General features: G+C 33.7%; 1 protein-coding gene across 1 annotated transcript in view; it reads left to right on the plus strand.

Moving 5' to 3' along the window:
- Positions 1-24,135, plus strand: part of LOC128993043 (uncharacterized) — a 43,882-nt gene that overhangs the window by 12,286 nt on the left and 7,461 nt on the right. Inside the window, exons 4-13 of the mRNA XM_054416796.1 lie at positions 268-445; positions 4,841-4,991; positions 10,239-10,420; positions 11,027-11,080; positions 14,662-14,865; positions 16,192-16,198; positions 19,447-19,522; positions 21,768-21,852; positions 22,570-22,664; positions 23,427-23,644. Of these exons, the coding sequence (XP_054272771.1) occupies positions 268-445; positions 4,841-4,991; positions 10,239-10,420; positions 11,027-11,080; positions 14,662-14,865; positions 16,192-16,198; positions 19,447-19,522; positions 21,768-21,852; positions 22,570-22,664; positions 23,427-23,644 (1,250 nt within the window). The remainder of the gene's footprint in view (positions 1-267; positions 446-4,840; positions 4,992-10,238; positions 10,421-11,026; positions 11,081-14,661; positions 14,866-16,191; positions 16,199-19,446; positions 19,523-21,767; positions 21,853-22,569; positions 22,665-23,426; positions 23,645-24,135) is intronic.

A 24,135-nucleotide genomic window follows, 5' to 3' on the forward strand; every position in this document is an offset into this window, starting at 1 on the left:
TACATTAAAATGGAGTTTGTAGTGTCTCTTTTATTTGAATAAAATTTGCCAGACACTTCAATATGATCTGTATTGTTATAAGCAAAACATCAGTACGTTGTTAACAGTGATATAAATTTAAAACATAATAGTCATACAAATATTCTCAATCATATTTTCTATTTCAATTAACTGCTAGTTAGCAATCCTTTTTATCATCACAGAATTTGGTTTTTTACTATTTTTAGTATTATTACTTAGCCTACAAAAATTTTTTTTTTGTTTCAGTGCTATTTTACATTGTTAGGCAAGAAACAGAAAGATTTTAAAATCAAAGGGAATGAAACTATCAACGCGTGTATGGTTAACATTGACACAACGGCCGTCCCAAATGAAGGGAAAATGATTTGGACATGCAAAGTCATAGAGAAAGGACCTTGTCCACCGACCGTGATTGTGAATGATAGTGAGTTGGGTTTAAAAACTAATTTCTCAATAATAATTATACAATTATTACTATCCTTATACATAATTCTGTAAGACAAAATTTTTTTTTCCAGAAAATTTTGGACGTCTGGTAAGTTGCAGAAAAGTGAGAGAGGTCTTAAATTAAAGGTCTTGACCTCAGGGACTCGGGAAAAATAGCAGAATTCCCAAAGTTACCAGAAAACGAGATATAACATAAAATATCCACCATAAGAAAAGCAAGGGGACTGAAAAACGTCTACGTTCTAATCAGCTGTTACTTATTTATTTGCAATGTTTACATTTATTCCGAAAGTCAATGTTGTTAAATCTATAAGTATAAAAGAGGATGTTTGTATATACAGTCCACTCTTGGTAATTCAAACACTTGATAATTCAAAACTTTCGATAATTCAAAATGAAGGCTCAGTCCCTAGAGAATCTCTCAATAATTCAAATTTTTACCATGCATTTTGATACACTCGGTATTTCAAAGTCCAAATAGAGGGCAGGTCACGGGTTTAACACGCAGTAATTCGAAGTTTCGTCGGTTAACACTCTATAATTCGAAGTCATGCTGTAATTCGAAGTTTCGTCGAAAAAACACTCTATAAATCAAAGTCACGCAGTAATTCGAAGTTTAGTCGGCAAAACACTCTATAATTCGAAGTGATCTCTTCCTGTTATAACAGGAAACTATACAGTACAGTACATCCTGTTCCCATGGTAGGCTAGTGTTGGATGTTTTGATGTTTGTTTAGTTAGAGCAGTAGTCTGAGTTAGTTCGCTGACTTGTTTTTCTAAGTTGGCAATCCGATCTCTAGATTGCGCGACATCTCCTTGAGCACAAATGTAGTTGTCAACAGCTGGTAGTTCAGCTATTGGCGAAATATATGGCGCTAAATAATAGATTTCTTTGCAACTACAGTAACTGAAAAATAAGCCGTTGATTGTGTACTAAAATACGGTATGATGTTTTATTATAACGTGCTGTACCTTTGTATGTATTAAACAAATGAACTCTCTGTAATTCGAATGGTTTATTTTTCTCCCGATAAATCGAACTCTTGATAATTCAAAACTCTTGATAATTCAAATTTTTATGCTTGGCCCACCAATTTCGAATTATCAAGAGTCTACTGTATATATATATATTTGGGAGTGATAAACTCAGACACCGCTGAACCGATTGCCACGAAACTTGGTACATACGTGTAGAATATCATGGAATAGGTTCATACACCATCAATTTCGTGATCCGCTCCGCCCCAGTGGCTCTGGAGTTTCCCATGTTAACCTTATGAGAAATGGAATTAATGAATCTTAACAGCTGTTTCAATTAAACAAGTTGGTTCTGTTCTATGATGTTCAATAGCATTAAAGTTACAAGGATTACCAACATGGTGCAGCACTATTATTTCTTTTACATTTATGACAACATTTAATTTGCAACCAAAAGGTGAGTGAGCATAGCGAACGAACTTCAACCTGGAGGCGAGTTAGCGTAGTGAACGAGCTAACCTGAAGGCAAGTGAGCGTAGCGAACGAGCTGCAACCTTAAGGTGAGTGAGCGTAGCGAACGAGCTCCAACCTTAAGGTGAGTGAGCGTAGCGAACGAGCTCCAACCTAAAGGTGAGTGAGTGTAGCAAACGAGCTCCAACCTAAAGGTGATCGAGCGTAGCGAACGAACTTCAACCAGGACGTGATTGAGCCATGCGAACAAGATCATCTTGAAAATTAAGAAGTTAAACGGGGCAAAGCCCGCGGGTTACAGCTAGTAATGTTTAAAAATGAAATGAATTTGTAAAATTTTTTGTTCTCCGTTTTTATAATGGGTGAAGTAACTAGACAGGGTAGGGGAAGACCTGCAAGACGTTGAAGAGTATCCAGGAATTCAACTGACACAAGAAATGCTGAAAGAGATTGTCATGTAAAGCCTAACTATGAAAGAAATCCTCAAGCTGGTTTACAAACCTGCCTTCACAAGAATGCTGGAAAATGAGTTGAGTGTTGTTTCTCACAATTAATTTAGGTCCTCTTAACAGCACAGAGGATGCCACAAATGGACATTTCAACGCATGTTGCCACAATGGACTCATTAACATTGCACAACCACGATTAAATGACAAACTAAAAGAAATGTTTTCACATGATTCTAACTTCATAAAAAACATAAGGCAATACAACAGTGCAATGGCTTTTGCGTTGCTTTCCACTACACAAAAAGAGATTCCAGGAAATTGGCCTTACTGGTTTAAAATTCAGGGACAAATTCATAGATATATTTCTGACTTACTACCGCGAAATGGGGAGTTTCCTTCATATGTACAATTGTGTCTAAATTAGGGGCGATGGCCCCTACAGGCCACTAGTCATTTATAAAAAGTGGTATTTCATGTGCATTGTGTTTGAGTTTTGCTATACAAAAAAGTATTTTTAAAAGTATCTATGTATTTCTTAAATGTGGAATTTGTTGGTTTTTTTGTGGCAACTAATTTGAGAGAACGGATGGGCGTAGAAACTGGCAGAGGCGTAGGTCTTGGTCTGTAGATGAGCCATCAAAAGAAAATTAGGTCACTTCAATGGGGCGTAACAATTAAAATAATGTTTATCCATTGTGCTTTAAAACCATCGTAACTTACAATGAAGAAAATGGGTTTAATAATTTTTTACATTTAGAATTTGAAAATTAATTTGTTTGTTATAAAGTGATTCAGTTAAAACTAGCTAAGAAGCAGTGCTAAAATGGGTTATTAGTAGTTTGTATGGGATATAATGTCTAACAGTGTCCAGGGTTACTATTGTTTATCTTTTGTCAGGGCCGATTTACCGAATAGGCACGGTAGGCACGTGCCTAGGGCGCGAGGCAATTGGCTTTTTTGGGGGGCGCCAAAAATTTGGAAATTAAAAAAAAAATCGTGGTAGTATTTGCATGATATCGCGGTAAACTTCTGATAACCACTCGCGGCCGTGTAGGCATGGTAATCGTCTCCCGCATTTGCGGCAAGATTCTTACTATTCTCTGCAGTCAGGTCGTTTGGACATAAAATTATCGTCTTTATTTTCCATGATCGAGGCAATATAAGAACGTATCCCGCAGTCGTGAGGAGATTATTATCATCTACCGCAAATGAGGCAAAATTCTGATATTTTCCCGCGGTCGTGAGGACATTATCCTCGTCTTGCGCGATCGCGGTCAAATTCTGACCACCCCCGCGGCCGTGAAGACATCATATCGTCCCCGTCGGTCGTTTGGACATAGTAGTCGCCTCCCACAAAATGGTAATCATCTCCCTCGGACATATGGAGATAATCGTCTTCGGCGAATGAGGCAAAATTCTGATCTTTTCCTGCGGTCATTTGGACATTATCATCGTCTTCCGTGATCGCGGCAATATTCTGATCATCCCTCGTGGCCGTGTAGAAATACAGTAGTTATTATATCTCCCGCGGTCCTGTAGATATCGTACGTATCCTGCAGTCGTGAATCCATGGTAATCGCCTCCAGCGATTGCGGCAAAATTTTAATCATGTCCTGAAGTTTTATGGAGATCATCGTCTTCCGCGATCGCGGCAAAGTTCTAGAGGTTTCCCGCGGTCGTGTGGACATCAATCGTCTTTCGTGATTGTGGTAATATTCTGATCATCCGTTGCGGCTCTGTAGATAGTAGATACCATCATTGTCTTCTGCGATCGCGGAAAATTCTGATCATCCCTAGCGGCCGTGTGTAGACATTTATTATTGTCTCCCGCGGTCACGGAAACGTCACTGTTGTGATGCGCGATCACGGAAACGTCACTGTTGTCATGAGCGATTACGGTAAATTGAAATCTCCAGGTAGAAATCAAAATTCACGGTTCAAAGATCTCCCGCATGATTCCCGGATTTCCCGGTCGGTGTACACCCTGTTATATATATATATATTGCAAAGGGGCGCTACTATTAGACGTGCAACCAACCTAGGGCGCTGACAGGGTCAAAAACGGGCTTGTCTTTTGTTAGGGTATAAAGGGGAAAAACAAATATCTTAAAAATTTCAATTAATTCCCAGATTTAAAAAAATCTCAAACACTTGTGAGTTTTTCACACAATGTTGTCTGTAAAACTGCATCCTGTAGGGATATATTAACTCAAAACAAGCTGTAGGGTCTGTATTTAACTCAAAACACTATGTTTGTTTAACTAATTTGAATAGGTTACTTAGTATACTACAAGATATGTGAACAACACTTCTACTTATTCCATTGTGGTCAAAACAAAACTTTAATCTTGTAAAAAATTTAAAATATACGTTAAAAAACTTTACATGTACACAATTTTTTAACCTTTTAACCAACCTACCTACGTACCTGTTGTGTTAAAATTTTTAATTTCTAGAGTACAATTTTTTTTCAGAAACATATTTGGATAACACAAAATTTGTTGAAGGAAAATATGAAATATGTGCAATTTGGGAGGTAGAAAATGAACAAGTTGGTAGAAAATGTGTAACAGTGGTGTGCAAAGAGAAAAAGAAGCCGGAACATAAACCAGACTTGATAATCTCGTAAGTGTATAATAACATACAAGGGAGAATCAAAAAGTTGTGGTTTGATCCTGAAAACAGTCAATATCTTTCTGATTGTTTGAAACTGGACCCAGTTGTTCTCCATCTTTGGTATTTTATTAATAATAAGACAATTCAGAAAGAAACGTTTCTCTCTGATGAGGCTATGCTATGATGTTATTTTTTAAGTATAATCTGTTTGGTTTAAAAATGGTCTAAACGACTTTCATGACGAAAAAGAGAGTGAGACCTTTGTCACTGATGATGAACTGGATGCTAAAGTTGCTAAGGAGATTCATAAAAACATCGGTTTAACAATCAAGGATCTTTCGCTTTGTTTCCCCCAGGTTGTACAGACTTTGTCTCACAACAGCAAGGCTAAATCAAATTACCTGCAATATGGGTGCAGAAAATGTTTACAGATCACCAAAAAGGTTAGGAAACGTAGGAGCTTTTATAGTTTTAGACCATTGGAGATTACTGAATGCACCATTCCTGGACAGACCTTTTATTCACAACTTGGTGTCCGTGCACATTTCACACACTTGATGATAAATTTCCATAGATTTTAAAGACTGCATCTCAAACTATTCAATCGCAGCACACATTTTGAACTTGACTATTGCTTCAAAGGGCGCCGCGACCACATCTCTGTGAACACATCTGAACGTGAAAGTGTGTTTAGTGGTTGCACCTTACTTTCTGAACAGCCCTTGTTTTTTGTCATAAAATAAAGTGTGCTGATTTTCTGATAACCGATTGATCGGCATTCCCATAATTCAGTGCAAGCGGGCAGGTTAAATTCCTGGCACATACATTTGAACAGTTTGGACCACTTCTTTTTGAAAGCTTTAGGTGTTGTCGATCACAGAAATTAAGGAAATAAACTAAACTAGCTGTTTGCCCGTTCTACGTACGGGAATCTTGTAGTAAGTTGAAACCTAATATTCAGAACAGGAGTTGGTTTGCATATTTAGTGTGCAATTTTCCAGATATGCTGGCAAAACTATTACTGTACAGGAATACATATAAACAAAGCTTCGCAAATACAACATCTGACAGTTTCAAAGCCAAAACGAATGCTTCGCAATTAAATGTCACCCGATCGTGTTAGTCCATATTTTATATCTAATGATAAAAGAAATTGCTTTATAGATCTATGAGGCATAGCCCTAAGGTAGGCCTGTAATTGAAAGTAACTTTTCACACTGGTTAAAACTAGTTAAAATACTACCTCAACCTCACTACTGCACACTTTATTCGGGTTGAAATTTTCATTACCAAAGGTGCTCTTGTCTTTTCCACGAAACACTGAGAAATAAGGATATTAATGCGTTAATAACCAACAGACATACACACACAAATACAGAATTGAATACACATTACGGATTAAGTATTAAGGATTACAACATTTTGTTTAAAGTAATTTGACAATGCCTATTCCTGTATAAGACCTGGTCAACGGTAATAAACTTTCTTATTCTTATTCTTATTAAGGATGTGCTACGCTTTAACCAAAGTAAATTACAAACAAAATAATTATTTGCAAGTTTTTATGGTGTCATCAAATTTTTTGATAATCGTTTTTAGGCCTAATCTAACTGTAAAATTGTTGTAAATCCGTTGGCAAATATATGAATAAGTCAATAAATACATAGCCCACAAAACATTTATACGTTGACAACGCCAAGCCTTAAAAATTCATGATGGTTAGCTAAAAAAATCTTTCACTAATGTTTTATCATTTTTATAGCATAAACTAACATTTTGAAGTCCAGACAGAAAACGCTAAAATTATACTGTAAGACATCAATTAAATTTAATGAGAAATAAGGTACAGCACTAACGATAACTATAGTTGTTAATTAGTGATGTGTTTGTACGTAAAAATGATTCTTACTGCTACCACCGGTTCTAAGGAAAAGTAGCAGTACCATGGTGATGAATATCGAACCAATATTAAGCTATTTATAGTAATTTAAATAAAGTTATTTTATTAAGAAATTATTGAACGTTGCATACATTTATATTTCTTCTAGAAAATGGATTCCAAGTACATTATTATTTACAAAGTAATTAATATGAATTACAAATACCCTCGCCGCAGCAAACCTGAAGACTAAGTGAGTTTTCCATTTATACAAAATATTTATATAAAATATTCCCTAAAAATTGTCAGATATATTTCCTATTTAACTAACATTAATTTTAGTGATTACTTAGGTTTGCTGCTACAGGGAAGATATTGAGATGTGTTTTTTTATAGCAATGTCGATAGCTTAGTATTAAATAAACAAAGTTTTAAAATTTCGTTTAAATATATCCATAAATTTTGATGTTTATTTGTTTTCACGTCCAGTGCCTTTGGATGACTGAAATCTGTCATCGCTTGCTGATTGGTTCCTGAAATCTGGAATCCAACTTCAGCTGTCTCTAGTAGACATTTCTGAATTTCGATATGACTAATCAAAGTCATTTTTAAACTTAATTGAGGTATAATTAATTAATTAATGTACATAGTCTCTGTGAAATCTTGAAAAGTAGAGCACTCTTGACATTGTGGATTGCTAAATTCTTCCACTGACACACAGAGTTTGTAAAAGCGAGTCGAACGCTCGTACTGCCCAGTGAATGTTGGAAATTCGTAATGAACACGTTCCACGCAAATCACACTTACTGTTGTCTCATGGTGGTCTTCGGACCTATCCATGACTGAAGAGACTAAACAAAGTCGAAACAACAGAGCACACTTCTAATCCTGAAAGATGGATTAGTCGTATTTGACATAGCGCAGGCTCAATCAAATTTCGAATCTACAAACCACACACGAACATGGATCGTACACACCCGAGACGGTACGTGTAATGATCCCAATACTCGGAGAGGTTGAGATTTTGGTTTTGTAATTTGAGAAAACATTCAAATGAATGTAATTGAAAATTGGCAAGGGACTAGCGCTTCATTACAGGTTAATCTTTTAGAAGGTAAATGGGACGAATGGATACTACTATCGTCATGCAAACCATCTAACTAGCTCAGCAGTCAGTGTTATAATCGTGGGGGAAGATATTGACCTATGTGTGCTCTTAACTGCATTTGTTCCCAAATCAGCCACTATATTCCTTCACCTCTTGAAACCCGGAAAGGGAAGTCCAGCAATAGGTACGTTTTATTTCCCAGTGAAATTCAAATATTCTTCGACCTTTAAAAGTAATATCCTGTTTCTACGTGCATTTGATGGGTGAAATTGCTTACTGATTGGGGCTGGAAGTCATCTAAGCGTGGGATACTTCCAAATCCCAACAAATGTTGAAGCTGCACCACCTGATCTTCTAAACAATATCTCATGTAAGTGTGCTAAAGGGTGTTAAAGTGGTTGCACTTATCAGAAGAATGGAGTAAAATGTACGATGCATGTTTTTAAAGTTCTCTGTTCCAGCGCTGTGATTGACATTTTGTAGAGCGTTGTTGTATACCCAACGGTTACGGGGATAATTTAAAAAAATTGTAAATTTAAATTCCCATGTTATTTTTATGGAGAATGATTAAACTGTTGAAGTTTGCTTGTTTATGGATATATTTAAACAACATTTGGAAATTTTGTTTATTTAATGCTAGGCTATCGACATTGCAATAAAAAAACACATCTCAATATCTTCCCTGTAGCAGCAAACCTAAGTAATCACTAAAATTAATGTTAATTAAATAGGAAATATATCTGACAATTTTTATGGAATACTTTAGTGTAAATCCAGCCAGGTAAATGGAAAACTCACTTAGTCTGCAGGTTTGCTGCGGCGAGGGTATTTGTAATTCGTATTAATTACTTTGTAAATAATAATGTACTTGGAATCCATTTTCTAGAAGAAATATAAATGTATGCAACGTTCAATAATTTCTTAATAAAATAACCTTATTTAAATGACTATAAATAGCTTAATATTGGTTTGATATTCATCACCATATAATCAATGGATGCGGGATTTTATGCTCTACAATTCCTTTTTAATGTGTTTTTCTGTAGGCTGGATGGTTCTTTGACGTTTTAGTAAAAACTAAAAAATTTCAACTAACCCTAAATTTCATGGTTTTTGTGGTCCCAGGTCAGAAGCTCACCTAGAAAACTGGGACAAACTTCAAATCTTTTTACTTCTATATAAAACAAAAGGATCAAAACGATTTCCAGCTTTCCGAGAATTATTTCCAGGCACAGCCAATTTTTTAACTAATTTTACTGGCCTAATAGTAATTATTGTTGTTACATTACTAATAATCATTTGAGAAATTTAAATTTGTATTTCGTCACTGTGGCCAGCAGTTACTAACTAGCTAGTTACTAACAGCAGGAAATAAACTAAATTTTTCTTTTTAAATTCATTGTACAGATAATTGTAATGAAGGTAAGTAACAAAAAATCATTATTACTGAAAATCATTATCATTATTAGCTTGAATCATTATGAGTGATATAAAAACTACAGATTAATTAAGTAACTAATTAATATATTTAAGTATTAAGTCTTAAATGAATAAATACATTTATTTATTTTCCATAGTAATTATTGTTGTTACATTACTAATAATCATTGAGAAATTCAAATTTGTATTTCGTCACTGTGGCCAGCAGTTACAGCGATGTATCACCTGGCGGTACTGTCACCCTGTTCAATGTTCCATTGGAAGGTTGATGCAAGCGGCCACGATTGCGTTCCCTTCAGCCACTCACAGAAAAAAAAATTATTTAAAATTTAAATAAAATACAAAAGTTAACCAAACAACAGAAAACACTACACATTGTATACACATTGTAAATTACTAAACATTCACTTTATCACACCAAACTGTAACCAAAACTACATGATAATTCAGTAAAATACGAGTAAGGTAAATCAATTCAACTATTACAAACAATTTGTTGTCAAGTCTTGCTAGGAAACTCTTTATTTTTTATGAACCAGACCTATCTAATAGATGTTAAAATAAAAATATAAATTCCGGCTTTGCTCTGGAAGTAGTCCTGCAGTATGTGGTTAACCTTAAAACAATTATTTCAAACTACGTCCATATGTTAAGTTATGCCCTTTTATAATATTCTGCATGAAAATGCCTTTAATTTGACACCTCAAACGTTAAAATCCTTCAAGCTGTTATCTAGTTATGATTGTGAAAAAAAAACTGCTTGCGTAAATTGGAACGAAATATTTTCTGAAGAATCAACCATTTGATTGTGGACATTTATTTGTGTCAGGTGCTTGGAGAACTGTTTGGTTACGCCAGACCCAAACGTGCCTGTAAGACTTAGGGTCATTGACCGGAACACAGGCCAGCCTCCAAAGACAAACATTACCTGGGAAATAAGGGATCCTGATGGGAAAACTATTTCTCTTGGAGATGTCATCATTTCTGAAGGAGTTAAACCCTACGAATTAAGTAAGCAAAATTAAAGAATTATTTATTAGTACATTTTCTAATATTATGTGAAAACTATCTGTTTTTCTGTCATGTTCAATAATGTTTTATGAAAGTAAAATGTTTTGTGTGTAGTTTGGATTGTATTATTGGCATAGTAGGTGTGAATTAACTTAAAGAAGATAATATATTGAATGAAAATGAGGAATAATCTACTAGTAAAATTTTTTTTTATATATAAAGATTTATTGTTAAATATGACCTGTGGTTTGTGAAGTTTTGAGTGTTGTTATTTAACTAATTCAACAAATCAAACCCAAATCAGGCTATAACAAAGAGTGAGTCATCATCTTTATCATTTGACTAGAGATCACTGTATTTTGAAGCTTCACAAAAGTTCAGTGTGATCCTGAATTATCTTTCTCACTACATTTAGACGAAAACCCAGTGATGTAGTCTTACATCAAAAACCGAACAGGCTTAGGATGGTTCTAGATATGATGTACTACTACTACTATTACCACGATATAACATTTTTATTTCATGCTATTTTGTGACTATTTTATCATACAAGAGTTTTAACTTGTTAATGACATTTCACTCATTGTTTATAATTTTATTTTTCAGAAATGAATGTAACTAAACTGAAGAAGTGTGTGGCGTACACGGTGTATGCACAAGGTATTTTTTTCGAATGGAATATAGATTACCAAAATTATTTTTTTATCATTTGTAGTGCATAACCTATACATACATAAATATCCTATTCTTTTACGGTTGTCCCTTCATCAACTTTGGCTATTGATACAAACTACACATTCTATCCCCATGTTAAAGTTGTCGCCAGTTTTTAAATCTAAATCATAATAGTTGACTTTAGCCATTGACAGATTGTATTGAAGTTCAGGTACTTTCCTGTTAAAGGGAACATTCATTATTATCGATGTGATTTTTTCTCTCGATATATCGATATTTTTGTTTTTCTTTACAATCCATTACAAATTGACAACTGGTCTTATTTAGGCTAAATATAGTCTATTATTATATGGATTAAGAAATGAAACAGTTCTAAACTAACCTAACATAACCAACCAAACCTTGCTGTACCATTTAAAAATTCTGATTGAAAACAGAAAAGGCAAGTGGGGAATATTAAACGGATTTTTAAATGTTACAGCAAGTTTGGTTAACAGTTTCATTTCAATATATTTTTTTTAATTATTTTTTGTTGACACTGAACAATACTTATTTATCATATATCGTAGTTGTCAGCTGATATGTTTCAATTCGTTAATATCGATATATCGAGAAATAAATCATTGATAATAATGAATGTTCCCTTTAACAGGAAAGTACCGAAGTTCATTACTATGTTGTTTCAAATACACAATCCTTTTTACCAAGTCAAACCGATAGAACGGCTATAGTGAGCTATAACAACTGTTATTACCCATCAACTAAATGTCAGCAACAAAAAATAAGGTAGAAAAAAATAGAGTGTTACATTCAGTGACTGGCTTCTGCAACTATTTTCTCTTTTTATAAAAAAAAAATGGTGACAGCTGGTCCATGTAGATGGGATGTCTACTTCAGTATCCAATAGCCAATGATGTCAATTATATCTCTCCGCCTTCTTAGAATTTACCTTCACTTCTCTCTTCTCACCATCTACAATCTCACTAATATTTTTTCCACATCTTTCTTCACATCATCTCCACCCCTGGCCCTCCTCTGGATTCTTCTCCTTTCTTCTACATCCTCAAGTCCATTTCCTACAAATATTTTTTCTCACTCTTCACATGTCTAACTGTATTTTTACCTAATTTTACATTTAATATAACTTAAATTCTAATCTCTCCAGCTTATCTTCATCTAAAATATTTAAGTGATTATTTAGTCATTGCTGAGTTTATTTATGAGCACAGTAGAACTAAGTGTTTGTTTTTTTTTCATATAAGTAAATTGGTTACTAATCAGTACGGTCCTTGGTAAAATCAAAATCAGTAGCCATTTGATGATCCAAAACCAAGCAATGCCCTCATTCATGAGCTTTTAAGAGTCCTTGGAGCCTAGACGTTCTTACTCATAAAGCAATTAAAAAACTACAAAGCAAATTTCTAATCTCACAGTTTACTAGATATTTAAATTAGAATCACTTTTTTGGTATTCGAACAAATATTTTGAGGTGGTAAATAACTCTTCATTGGCTGTTAGTAAATAACAAAACTAACAATTAACAAATTAAACAACAATCTTATGGGGGCAAATCCAATGGCTATTGGCGTCCATGGACTCCCTTGGAAATACATTCAAAACAACAAATAGCATTTCTAATCCCACAGTATACTAGATATATTTACATCATAATCATTTTGGTGTTTAAAAAACTATTTTTGGATGATAATTAACTCTTCAGTAACTGTTTGAAATCATCCAAGATGGCCGCTAGCCTCCAAGAGCTCTTAAATAGTTAGCAGGGCTAGAGATATTTCACACAGCCTAAGAATCTCCACTCAAATTTTGCCGTAAACATTTGTCCGATTGATTGACAATACCAACATACAGCATACAACATACTTGAGTGAAAATTTAAAAACGTACGTTTTCATGTCCCTGGCCTTTTACTTCGTAGATACTGGATTTGTAGTTTATTATTATGTGTTTTAATATTTTTTGGGACGGGGGCAACATGTTACACACATTTATTTGGTTTTAAATAGGTTCTAGGTATTTTTTACGTATGTTTAAAGTCTCGAAATTCACGACCATGACGTGTCCCTAGGGTACATTTTCCAACTTTCACGCTGTTTTAGATTAATTATTCATGTTGAAATATATAAAGCCATATTTTTATGTCATCAATAGTTATTAAACTTACAAAAAAGGAGCATATTATAATTTTATTGTCATTGCAAACTGACTACCATGACAAAATAAGTCTGTCCCTCGATTTGGCGTCACGACCATTTGGGAAAAATTTGCAACTTTGGAGCACGACAGTGGCAAGCCTGGCGTCGATGGAGTCAGTTGGTTTTAGAGACTAGTTCGGGGTGTACGTCAGGATTGTGGTGCCAGTTGTTTCGAGTTGAAAGGAGGAATTACAAGATTAATAAAGGAAAGATTGTGTTTTTTGTAATTTTGGTGTGTCCATGACCGTACGTAGTCATTCGATGAAGTAGACATGGTGTTAATTTTCGTTTATAAGATATTTCAGTTGCTAGATTAACCTAGAAGTCCACTTTGTATCCTCAAACATGAGGTGCAGGGCTACCGCCAGAACAGAGCCAAATAACACCTAATTTCACGACCAAAGTTTCACGACCATCGCGGGTTTTTTCACGACCAATCCAGCCTTATGGATTATAGTAGTGTGTTTGGTCGTGACAATAACTTTAATATAATTGTAATTTGAACAGTTTAGTGCAATTGTAACACTTATTTTTATTATAACTAACAGTATAATTGAAGGATTGTTTAGAAAGATTTAGATTATTTCAGAAAATTCACGACCGTACCGCTTGTCCCTGACCATCACGTTTATGATTTCTATCATAAAAATTTCAAAAATTAAAATATCGTCATATTTCAATGTTTTATACACAAAAGAAGCACACCTCTATACAAACATAACGATTTTTCGGGTCTCAGGTAAGTTTTTTCGGAGTTATACAAACTTAAAAAGATTTTATTGGCTTTTTTCAATTTTTAGAGTTTTTTTTATTTTTTTCTAGAAAGACCAAATATACCAAAAGCTCAGTGACCTTTTTATTGTATAATGGTCATAAAAGTAAATTAGTTTATAGCAAAACATAGTTATACAAATAATATTAACTATTTTTAATATTAATTTAAACGTCTGTTATGGTCGTGACAGGATTTTGTGTTTTTCCACTAAAGATGCTCTTTTTTAAAAAAAATACCAAAGATATTGCGTTACCATGAACATTTTATGAAACTTCAAATGTTAATAAAATAAAAATAATAATAAAAGTTTTGAAAAAAGGGGAAACAAATTTGCAAAGTGCTTTTCCTGAAAACGTACGTTTTTAAATTTTTACTCACTTACGTACAATATACAACATACATACACACATTTGAGTGTATATTTCAAGATGAATAATTTCAAGGTGTGTCGTGTGTGTATAGAATTAAGTTAGATGAACCAAATGTGTGTTGTTGCTATAAACAAATTGATTGATTTAATTTTTTATCAATTATTACAATGTATTTCTGTTTACATTCATTTTACTTTAATTTTACAGATGCTGCTAAGGACAAAATAATACCCTACAACATTGAATACTGCCCTAATGAAATCCCAACGGAAGGTAATTGCACGATGACTCCTAAGTCGGGAATGAAAGGATTTACATTGTTTGATATCACATGTTTTGGCTGGCAGTCGGAAGGACCGATACTTTATGAATTTTTTGACAAAGGACATGACGATATAGAACACTATCAAGGTAAATGCTGATAAATAAATCAACTCAATTTGATTTTTATGTGAAAATAAAATATGTGTCATGGCTTTTGTAGTCAGTCTCTATGTGATGTGCTTAACTGATGTAATAACTTAAGACCATATGTGTATGTGAATTAATGATCACCTGTTATTTAGCATTTGAGTAGTTGGTCAACGAAAGCAACCTTCTGTATAAAGTAAAAATGGACGATGGAACTGTCTGGAGGCGTCATGTTGATCAACTACTCAAATGCGAAATAACGTTAACGAGTGAAAATTTAAAAACGTACGTTTTCATGTCCCTGGCCTTTTACTTTGTAGATTCTGGATTTGTAGTTTATTATTATGTGTTTTAATATTTTTTGGGACGGGGGCAACATGTTACACACATTTATTTGGTTTTAAATAGGTTCTAGGTATTTTTTTCGCATTTTTAAAGTCTCGAAGTTCACGACCATGACGTGTCCCTAGGGTACATTTTCCAACTTTCACACTGTTTTTAGACTAATTATTCATGCCGAAATATATAAAGCCATATTTGTATGTCATCAATAGTTATTAAACTTACAAAAAAGGAGCATATTATAATTTTATTGTCATTGCAAACTGACTACCATGACAAAATAAGTCTGTCCCTCGATTTGGCGTCACGACCATTTGGGAAAAATTTGCAACTTTGGAGCACGACAGTGGCAAGTTTGGCGTCGATTGCGTCAGTTCGTTTTAGAGACTAGTTGGGGGTGTACGTCAAGTTGGTTGTGCCGGTCGTTTTGTGTTGAAAGAAGTAGTTACAAGATTAATAAAGGTAAGTTTGTGTTTTTTGTAATTTTGGTGTGTCCATGACCGTACGTAGTCATTTGATGAAGTAGGCGTGGTTTTAATTTTTTTTATATGATATTTCAATTGCTATATTAACCTAGAAGTCCACTTTGTATCCTCGAACATGAGGTGCAGGGCTACCGCCAGAACAGAGCCAAATAATACGTAATGTCACGACCAAAGTTTCACGACCATCGTGGGTTTTTTCACGACCAATCTAGCCTTATGGATTATACTGTGTTTGGTCGTGACAATAACTTAAATATCATTGTAAATTGAACAGTTTAGTTCAATTGAAACACATATTTTTATTATAACTAACAGTATAATTGAAGGATTGTTTCAAAAGATTTCGATTATTCCAGACAATTCACGACCGTACCGCTTGTCCCTGACCGTCACATTGATGATTTCTATCATAAATATGTAAAAAATTTAAATATCGTCATATTTCAATGATTTATACACAAAAGAAGCACACCTCAATAAAAACATAACGATTTTTCAGGTCTCAGGTAAGTGTTTTTGCCGTTTTCGGAGTTATACAAACTTAAAAGATTTTATTGGCTTTTTTCAATTATTTTAGTTTTTTTTTAATTTTTTCTAGAAAGACCAAATATACCTAAAGCTAAGGCTGGGCGTATGCTGAGACGCACGCGTGTATGTGACTGACACACGCGTGGGCCGGCCTGTCACAGTTTTCGACGCATGCAACACAGCTTGGGTGCAAGCACGAAACACAATATAAGACGAACCGATTCCTCAATTCCCTTGTCGGACTCGAAGTAGTAGGTACTTTCAGCCATCTTGACAACTAACCAGCTGTGTTCTCTGCAACTAAATGCGTGTGCTGCGTGGCATGTCTCAGTTTGTAGCACAGACACAGATTTTCAGACACACTAAACACAACTCGTGTGAACGATGACAACAAACAAACGAGCGTCGATTGAGTTCCAATGTGAATTATCTGTGGTGTATGCAGTTTTGAAACGTCATGATAGACTATCGGTACGGACCTTTATAATTTAAAAATATTCTTATTTCCATTTTTGGATCCACGTAACACATTGTACTTGTTTTTAAAATCCTGTTTAGAGCTGAAAATCCAAATCAAAGGTTCATAAACTAAACTTAATATTAATATTAAGTGATTTTGGGAATTTTTTTTTTATTTTCATCTTATTTTTGTATGTAGAATCTGGTTCTGCTACGTTTTTTTGTGATACTCTGTATTTTTAGCCATAGCTTCGTAATTTAGGGAAATGCCTCAATTACACCTATATAATTCCTATACGTTAATTAACTAGTTCAGCACATGTATTAATATTTTATCAATGCATTATTCACATTTTATATTTGAAAACATTACTATGCAACTTATTTGCATTGCATTGGTTTTCCAGCATCTCAGCAGGAAACGGTAGTGGTGGCCGCATTCGTACCGACCTGTAGATATTTGCGAAAACGTTCGAATACACGTAGGTTTACATTCTTATGAGATGCTCCCCTTTATTTATTAAGTAGTTTTTTTTTTTATATGACTGCATTTTCCAATATGGCTGATAACTTAAATATTTTTTATGGAACACCCTGTAGCCTATTTTATGATTGTTTTGGAAAGTAAATACGATTTCAAAAAGTTTGTATTCATTAAGTTCTTTTTATTAAGCTACTCGTTTAGGAGTTACGGCTTGTTGCACTTAAAAAAAAAGTGGCTTGCTTTGTACATTCTGCATCCTGCAGCTCATAAACAAGTATGTTTGGAGAGGATAATGCATATACAGTAGAAAATAAGGCTTAGGCCTAAATAGTGTCTACATCCAAAAAATGTCATATAATAAAATACATTAAAAATATTGATTCAATTTATTTCAAAATGACTACCATTTGCCTAAAGTGACAGCTAACTTTAAAATTGAAACACTCTGTATTTTATGGTCTTTTAGATGCTATTTTAAGTAGGTACCAAGGCGTATTTACTCTTTGAATTTACTCTCAAAACTTACTCGTTTAGGAGGTACAGGAGCAGAATGTACACCACATGCAATTTTTTCTTAGGTGCAACCACAGACAAGAGACCACCATTAATTGTCTATTAATGTAATGCAAAAAGCTGTCTGTAACTCCTAAACGAGTAGCTTTAGAAAATAATTTAAGATAAATAGTATTTTTTTCATCACTAGGGCCTAAAGTGACTCTTTTTGACCAGAGGTCAAGTTTTACGTTCGAGGCGAAACAGAGGTCGGAAAATCAGCGAGGGTTAAAAAGTCACTTTTTGCCCATGTGGTGAACTATATTTTCCGTCATATTGAATCATTAATTAACAAAAATAGAGCTAGAAAACTAAATGATTTTTATGTAAACATAACCTCTCAAAACAACTTCCAGCTTGTTTTCAATTCTGCTAATGCAAATAAGCAAGTGTTTACTAAGTGATTCAATTATTTTGTCTATTATGATTGTGTTATATCATCGAAATGTCGAGCAATCGACAATAGGCTAAAACCTTACCTAATAAATCAATCGATAAATAATTTCGAACGATACGATTGCAAGAATCAAAATTTACAACTGTTTACAACAGCTGCAAATCAGTTAACTACTTGGTGACTGCGTAGTGCATGTGTTGCGTGTGCTGCGTCTCAGCATGCGCTAGTCAAAAATTCGTGTGCTGCGTGGCTCATCGATGGGAGTTATTATACATAGATGGCGTGGCTTGCGCCGAAAAACTTGGCTTGCGTGCGTTGTCACGTGCGTCTCAGCATACGCCCGCTCTAAGTGAGCTGTTTATTGTATAATGGCCATAAAAGTAAATTAATTTATAGCAAAACATAGTTATAAAAATAATATTAACTATTTTTAATATTCAGTTTTTATGTCCGTGATGGTCGTGACATAATTTCGTGTTTTTCCATCAAAGATGCTCTATTTATAAAAATCACCAAAGATATTGCGTTACCATGGACATTTTATGAAACTTCAAATGTCAATGAAATAAAAAAAAAATTAAAAAGTTAAAGAAAACGGAACAAAAAATTTTAAAAGTGCTTTTCCTGAAAACGTACGTTTTTAAATTTTCACTCTAAAAAAACATTTCAGAGGGGAGAATTTGATGTGTTTAACTGATGTAATAACTTAAGACCATATGTGTATGTGAATAAATGATCACCTGTTATTTTTTATTTGTTTTGTTTGTATTAGTTTTTCTGTTCACATTAAAATATGTGTTTGATTCAACTGAACTAATTTACTTATTATTTGAAAATGTAACACTACAGTTATACTAAACATATAGCGTGTCCAGTCCAGCATCAATAGCTTGGTAAAAAAGCTGTGATCTGTATTACTTACTAATACTCATCCTTGCCCTGAAATATGCATCCAGAAGTGTTGGCCCCTAATAATTAATCTAATCTAATCCAGGATAATCATGGACAGCACTCATTCATTGATAATACATGCTTTATAGTCTTAAACTCAGCTTAACACGCACACTGGTTTTGCCATAGATTTTATAAGTGGCTTAACAATCTTTTTTACCATGGATCAATTGCTTGCATAAAATAAATTATATTACATTCTTATATTTTTGCACAACCAACCTGGTAAGTTTTAGGTTTCTGTCTTAACATAATTATAAAAAGTTTTCTAACGCATTAATGACACCGTGAATTGTTACAGACCATATTTGTTTAACTAATCCATGATTAATTTCAGGTAGAATGACTGGATATTCATATTCAGGTATTTATTCGCAATTCAGGTTGACTCGAGGCAGGGTCGTAATATATTTACTCAATGAGGACGGAGACGGACCTTCTGTCACAATCAATGTTAAGGTAAGGAATTAAAGTCATCATACAAGTAATGCCAATTCATTCTGTGAGCGTTTAATCCCTACCTCTGCATCTAATGTGTTTATACAAATACCTTTTGGACATTCTAAAATGACAACTGGTAAAGGATGTTTATAGTTTTACTTTCATTTTTAAGATAGTTTGCCCCTTAATACCGAGATTTACTACAAGTGATTGAGGTGCTTTATTTAACAAAATAAAAGGTTTACAATCATACAATAACAAATAAAGAGCCTAACTATACAATTACAAAATTGAAAGTTGGCCTATAACTTACATCAATGGTCTTTTGGACCGTCTGTTGGTTGGCATACAATAAATATTAACAAGCATCTTTTTACTTTCTCTCCCGATACATAGTCTATGGAGAAAGTATTGTTTTCGTCAAAATTTTCAAGTTTGAGTTTTGAGTGGATATATCCATTTTGGGCCCCCCTGAACCCCAAAAAGTTGTTTTCAAAGTGATGTCTGTATGTGTGGATGTGTATACAGAGCTACAGACCACACCAGTAGTCCGATTTTGATGAAATTTGGTTTATAGGTACTAATCCATGGTATCTAAAGGTATTTTTTTAATTTTTTTGAAATTTGTGTTTTAAATTTCTTCATAAAACCATAAAATAACGGAAAAATCAGATTTTCTCAAAAATGGCCTGAACTATTTTTATAAAAATCTAGTATGTTATAGTCCTTTAGATTCTGAACAAAATGGTTTAAGTCCCATTTATGTAAATATTACGGTTCAAAAGTTATTGTAGCTTATGTTATTTTCTCATAAAAAAATCCCATAAAATTACAAAAAATCGGAATTTGGGAAAAACACGGTTCTGATTAAAGTTAATTTGTTATGGTCCTTATAATTGTAAACAAAATAATGCAACCCCCATTACTGTAACATTTACGGTTTAAAAGTTATTGCAACTTTTGTTATTTTTTCCTACAAAATTTTAATAGTTACTCCCACTGCTTTCCCATGATAAAGGTTGTTGACAAGCTTATGGGAGAAAGTATGTGTCAGATTGCTGATACCGTTTATTTAATTTTATAACAAATAATGGTTTTGCAAGAAAAATAAGTTAGATTTAGTTAATTTACAATAAAATAAAAACAATTTAAACTTGAACAGCTATAAAACAGAAATACCTCATTTTCTCTGGCATGGATGCCTATTGACAGCTAAAAATGAAGAGCAATGATTTGCCATATTAGGTCATAAAAGAACTGAATGCCAGAGACGGTGCGAGTCTTTGAGGGCTTAGGTCATGTTGATTTTACCACCTCAAGAAATGTAGTCAGATCAGTGCAGGAGTTTCACACTACAGGCTTGCCAACTGTTAGTGTAAATACTAAATAATTATTTGTGTGACTAACTAGAGACACTTTGCTGCACACAGGAGAAATGTTTACGCTCAAGCCACAGGAGAGTGTGGAAAGTTTCTCGATTGCAGCAAAGGCATTTTGCACTCGCAAACACATTATATTTTTCTTACAGTTACTATAAAAGCATATAAAAATCCACACTAGTCTTTCACACTATATCCAAGTTATCCAAGTGTTGAACGAAATGGGAAACGCTGGACCAGCTAGCTGATCGTAGTTGTAGTATCTTTAAGTGTTGCCAATCTATTTCGAAGAGTACACGGATTATGCGCCTAATAAAATCACACTGTTTTGTGATGTTTGGTTGAATTCTGGAGTGTAGCAAAAAAAAAAAAAAAATGTGATAAAAGTTAAAAGAGTACGGAAAAATTAAAAGAGTATAGCAAAAGTAAGGAAATGCAGCAATTAGCAACTTTCTGTACTATAATCAGTGCAAAGAAGCCCAATTTGTCAGGTGGATGTAGGAAAAGCATATATTTTCTCTCCTCCCCCCCCCCCAAAAAAAAAGACTTAAAAGAAGCATCTTTAACACTAAGTGTCTAATTACTTACAAGGGCCATCTTTAAAATATTTTTATAACATTTTCATAAGCTGACAGCATTATAGAACTACAGTAGAACCTTGATAACAAAACTCTCAAGGGAATTGTAAAATAAGACTTGTTATCAAGGTTGACTTCTTATCAAAGTTTGTAATAACATGTGATTAGGGGTAAAATAATTGTAAGGGGATTTGAAAATGACACTTATCATCAAGGGCGACTTGTTATCGAGGGTCTTCTTATCAAGGTTCCACTCTTCTTTGGTGATTGTAAACAGTTTAAGTTTTAAAATTTGTTTTTTTCCAGTTGTATGACTTTGACAGAAATATAACGCATATTGAATACTTAATGAACGAAATTGATGATTACATGGGCTACAATAATTATCAACGTAAGTTAATTCTATATGTAAATAATTTACAAATTTTTCAATAGATTAGTGTAGTTAAATAAGATCAGATCACTGTATACTAATGGTGGGTATATTGTTGATAGCTTCTTTATATAAATCTGAATAGCAGTATTATATTAGATTGAAGGTTTTACCAAAATATTTTGTGTTGCTTTCCACATATCAAGTAAATCAAGTTTTATACTTTTATCTTTCTTTTATTTTCAATCATTGTTGGGATACAAAAATATTGCAATTTTTTTCATCAAAATATATTCCTCTACTTTTATGGCTAATATGTAAAGAGAAAGCATAACAAGATTATAAAACTCAGACAAATTGCATGGTATGAAAATTGCCCATAGCAGCAAATCTGGGGAATTGCCAAGTGATGGTTAGATCTGTTTTCAAAAAAGGATATTGTTGCAAATGGAAATGTAAATCACTTAAATCAAAACAAAATATACACATTACAATTATTAAACAATGTTTAGGTTTCTGGTATGGTAAACCTAAAACAAAAAAAGTATTGTGGTCCAAGACTTAGGTTTTACTTGAAGACTGCAGTAATTACCTTCATGTTTTCCAGTAAATGATAATGCATCAAGTTTTATTAACAGATTTTCCTTCCAACCATCACTCTCTTCTGTATGTCTGGTCCACCACCACCTCTGCTGGTAGTGAGTGTGTTAAAATAAACTTGGATTTATGTTTCAGCTGCGCAAGACCTTATGTCCACTCTGGCTGAAATACTGTATAAAGACTTGAACAATGAATACTACATTCGAAGAATTATATCTTCAATGGCCAGGGTGTGTGACAACACATTTAGCTTTTTAGTACCACAACTTTTAACCACTATGTTCCAAAGTCCATTGTAATTTCCGTCACAAGAAACACAACCAAAACCATAGATTGAGGAATCGTAACCTTTTTAATACTTTTTTCATTAAAATGGCGACCATACAAAGTAGGTATTTTAAGCCAAGTATGAATGGAGATGAGTGTAGGATTAGTGGCTTGATCTTGTGGTCTTGTTAGTGACTAAGACCGACTTATTCCTTAGACACAGCTGTTTTAATAGTCCTCACAGCTAATGGCAACTAAGGGACCTACAGTTTATAGTGGAATTCGAACCACATTTTTGCCTTGGTTTTAACAAATTGGTCTATTTATCAGGATAGTACTGCGGATAGTCGTAGTACACAATAGTGCAGATGATAATCCACACCAGGGAGTATCGCATCCACAGTGCATGCCTCCACAATTTGTGACCTCTATTGTTCTGATCTGGTGTTAATGATTTGTGGAATTATTGAGCTGTTTCTCTATCTGTGACTAAGACTTGAAGATCCACTTTTTAAGAGGATGGTTCAGTGGTAGTTATTTGGATGAGTGGATTCTTACAGAGTTCCACCTCAAATCAGGCATATTTTGCTATTTTTTATTGATTTTTACCGTGTCTGTGTTAACTATTGTTTTATAAGAACTAGAGAGTCTAACAGTGTTTCAATAAGAACAACTCACAAATTTCTCCCTGAGCATTTCATACAAATAATGTACATTTTCCCCAGATTGAGTATGATTCAGCGGAGAGTATGAAGCTTGGAATTTCAACAATACTCTCTGTTTTGGTCAACGGAACACTGAAAGGGACATATTTATTGGACGACGTACTAGAAATGTACACTGGGAGGATACTGTTGAAACTCGCCAAAGTTTATCTGAAATATGCTGTAAAACCTGATCATACACCTCGACTGCGGGCAAAACACGTTCACCAACTTTCCAGGTGAAAATTTCACTTCTTTAATTTACTTGAAGTACGTTATTATGTTCTATTACGAAAAATCGGTGTAAACAAGAAGGGATACTGAAACACAGCTAAGTAAATAATATTTTCTTACTTCATTTTATTAATTAATTGTGGATTAAAATAAACTATTGTAAGATTTCAATATTAGGTACATTAAAAAATTAAAAATATATTCTTTTCAAAGATTATTTAATATTAAAAAATATTATCTTTTTAAATTATTAGTGGATTATTTTAAATTGAACATCTTTAAAATTCAATAGTAGTTAAGGTCATGTAAATTAGGAATTCAACGCCAATTAATTTTTCAATTTTTGAGATGACCAACAAATTAACAAAAGCGAAGAGTAGAGAAAGAGTTCTTGAGCCCATGCGTATCCCAGTCTTCACTCTAATTGACACATTCTATAATACCTCAAACCAAACCTGGATGCCTCAAAATTCATTATTTCTCAAAGTTTTTAACT

This window comes from Macrosteles quadrilineatus, unplaced genomic scaffold (genome assembly GCF_028750875.1).
Source record: "Macrosteles quadrilineatus isolate MER2022 unplaced genomic scaffold, UCM_ALF_1.0 Scaffold_4__1_contigs__length_99947679, whole genome shotgun sequence".
NCBI lineage: Eukaryota > Metazoa > Arthropoda > Insecta > Hemiptera > Cicadellidae > Macrosteles > Macrosteles quadrilineatus.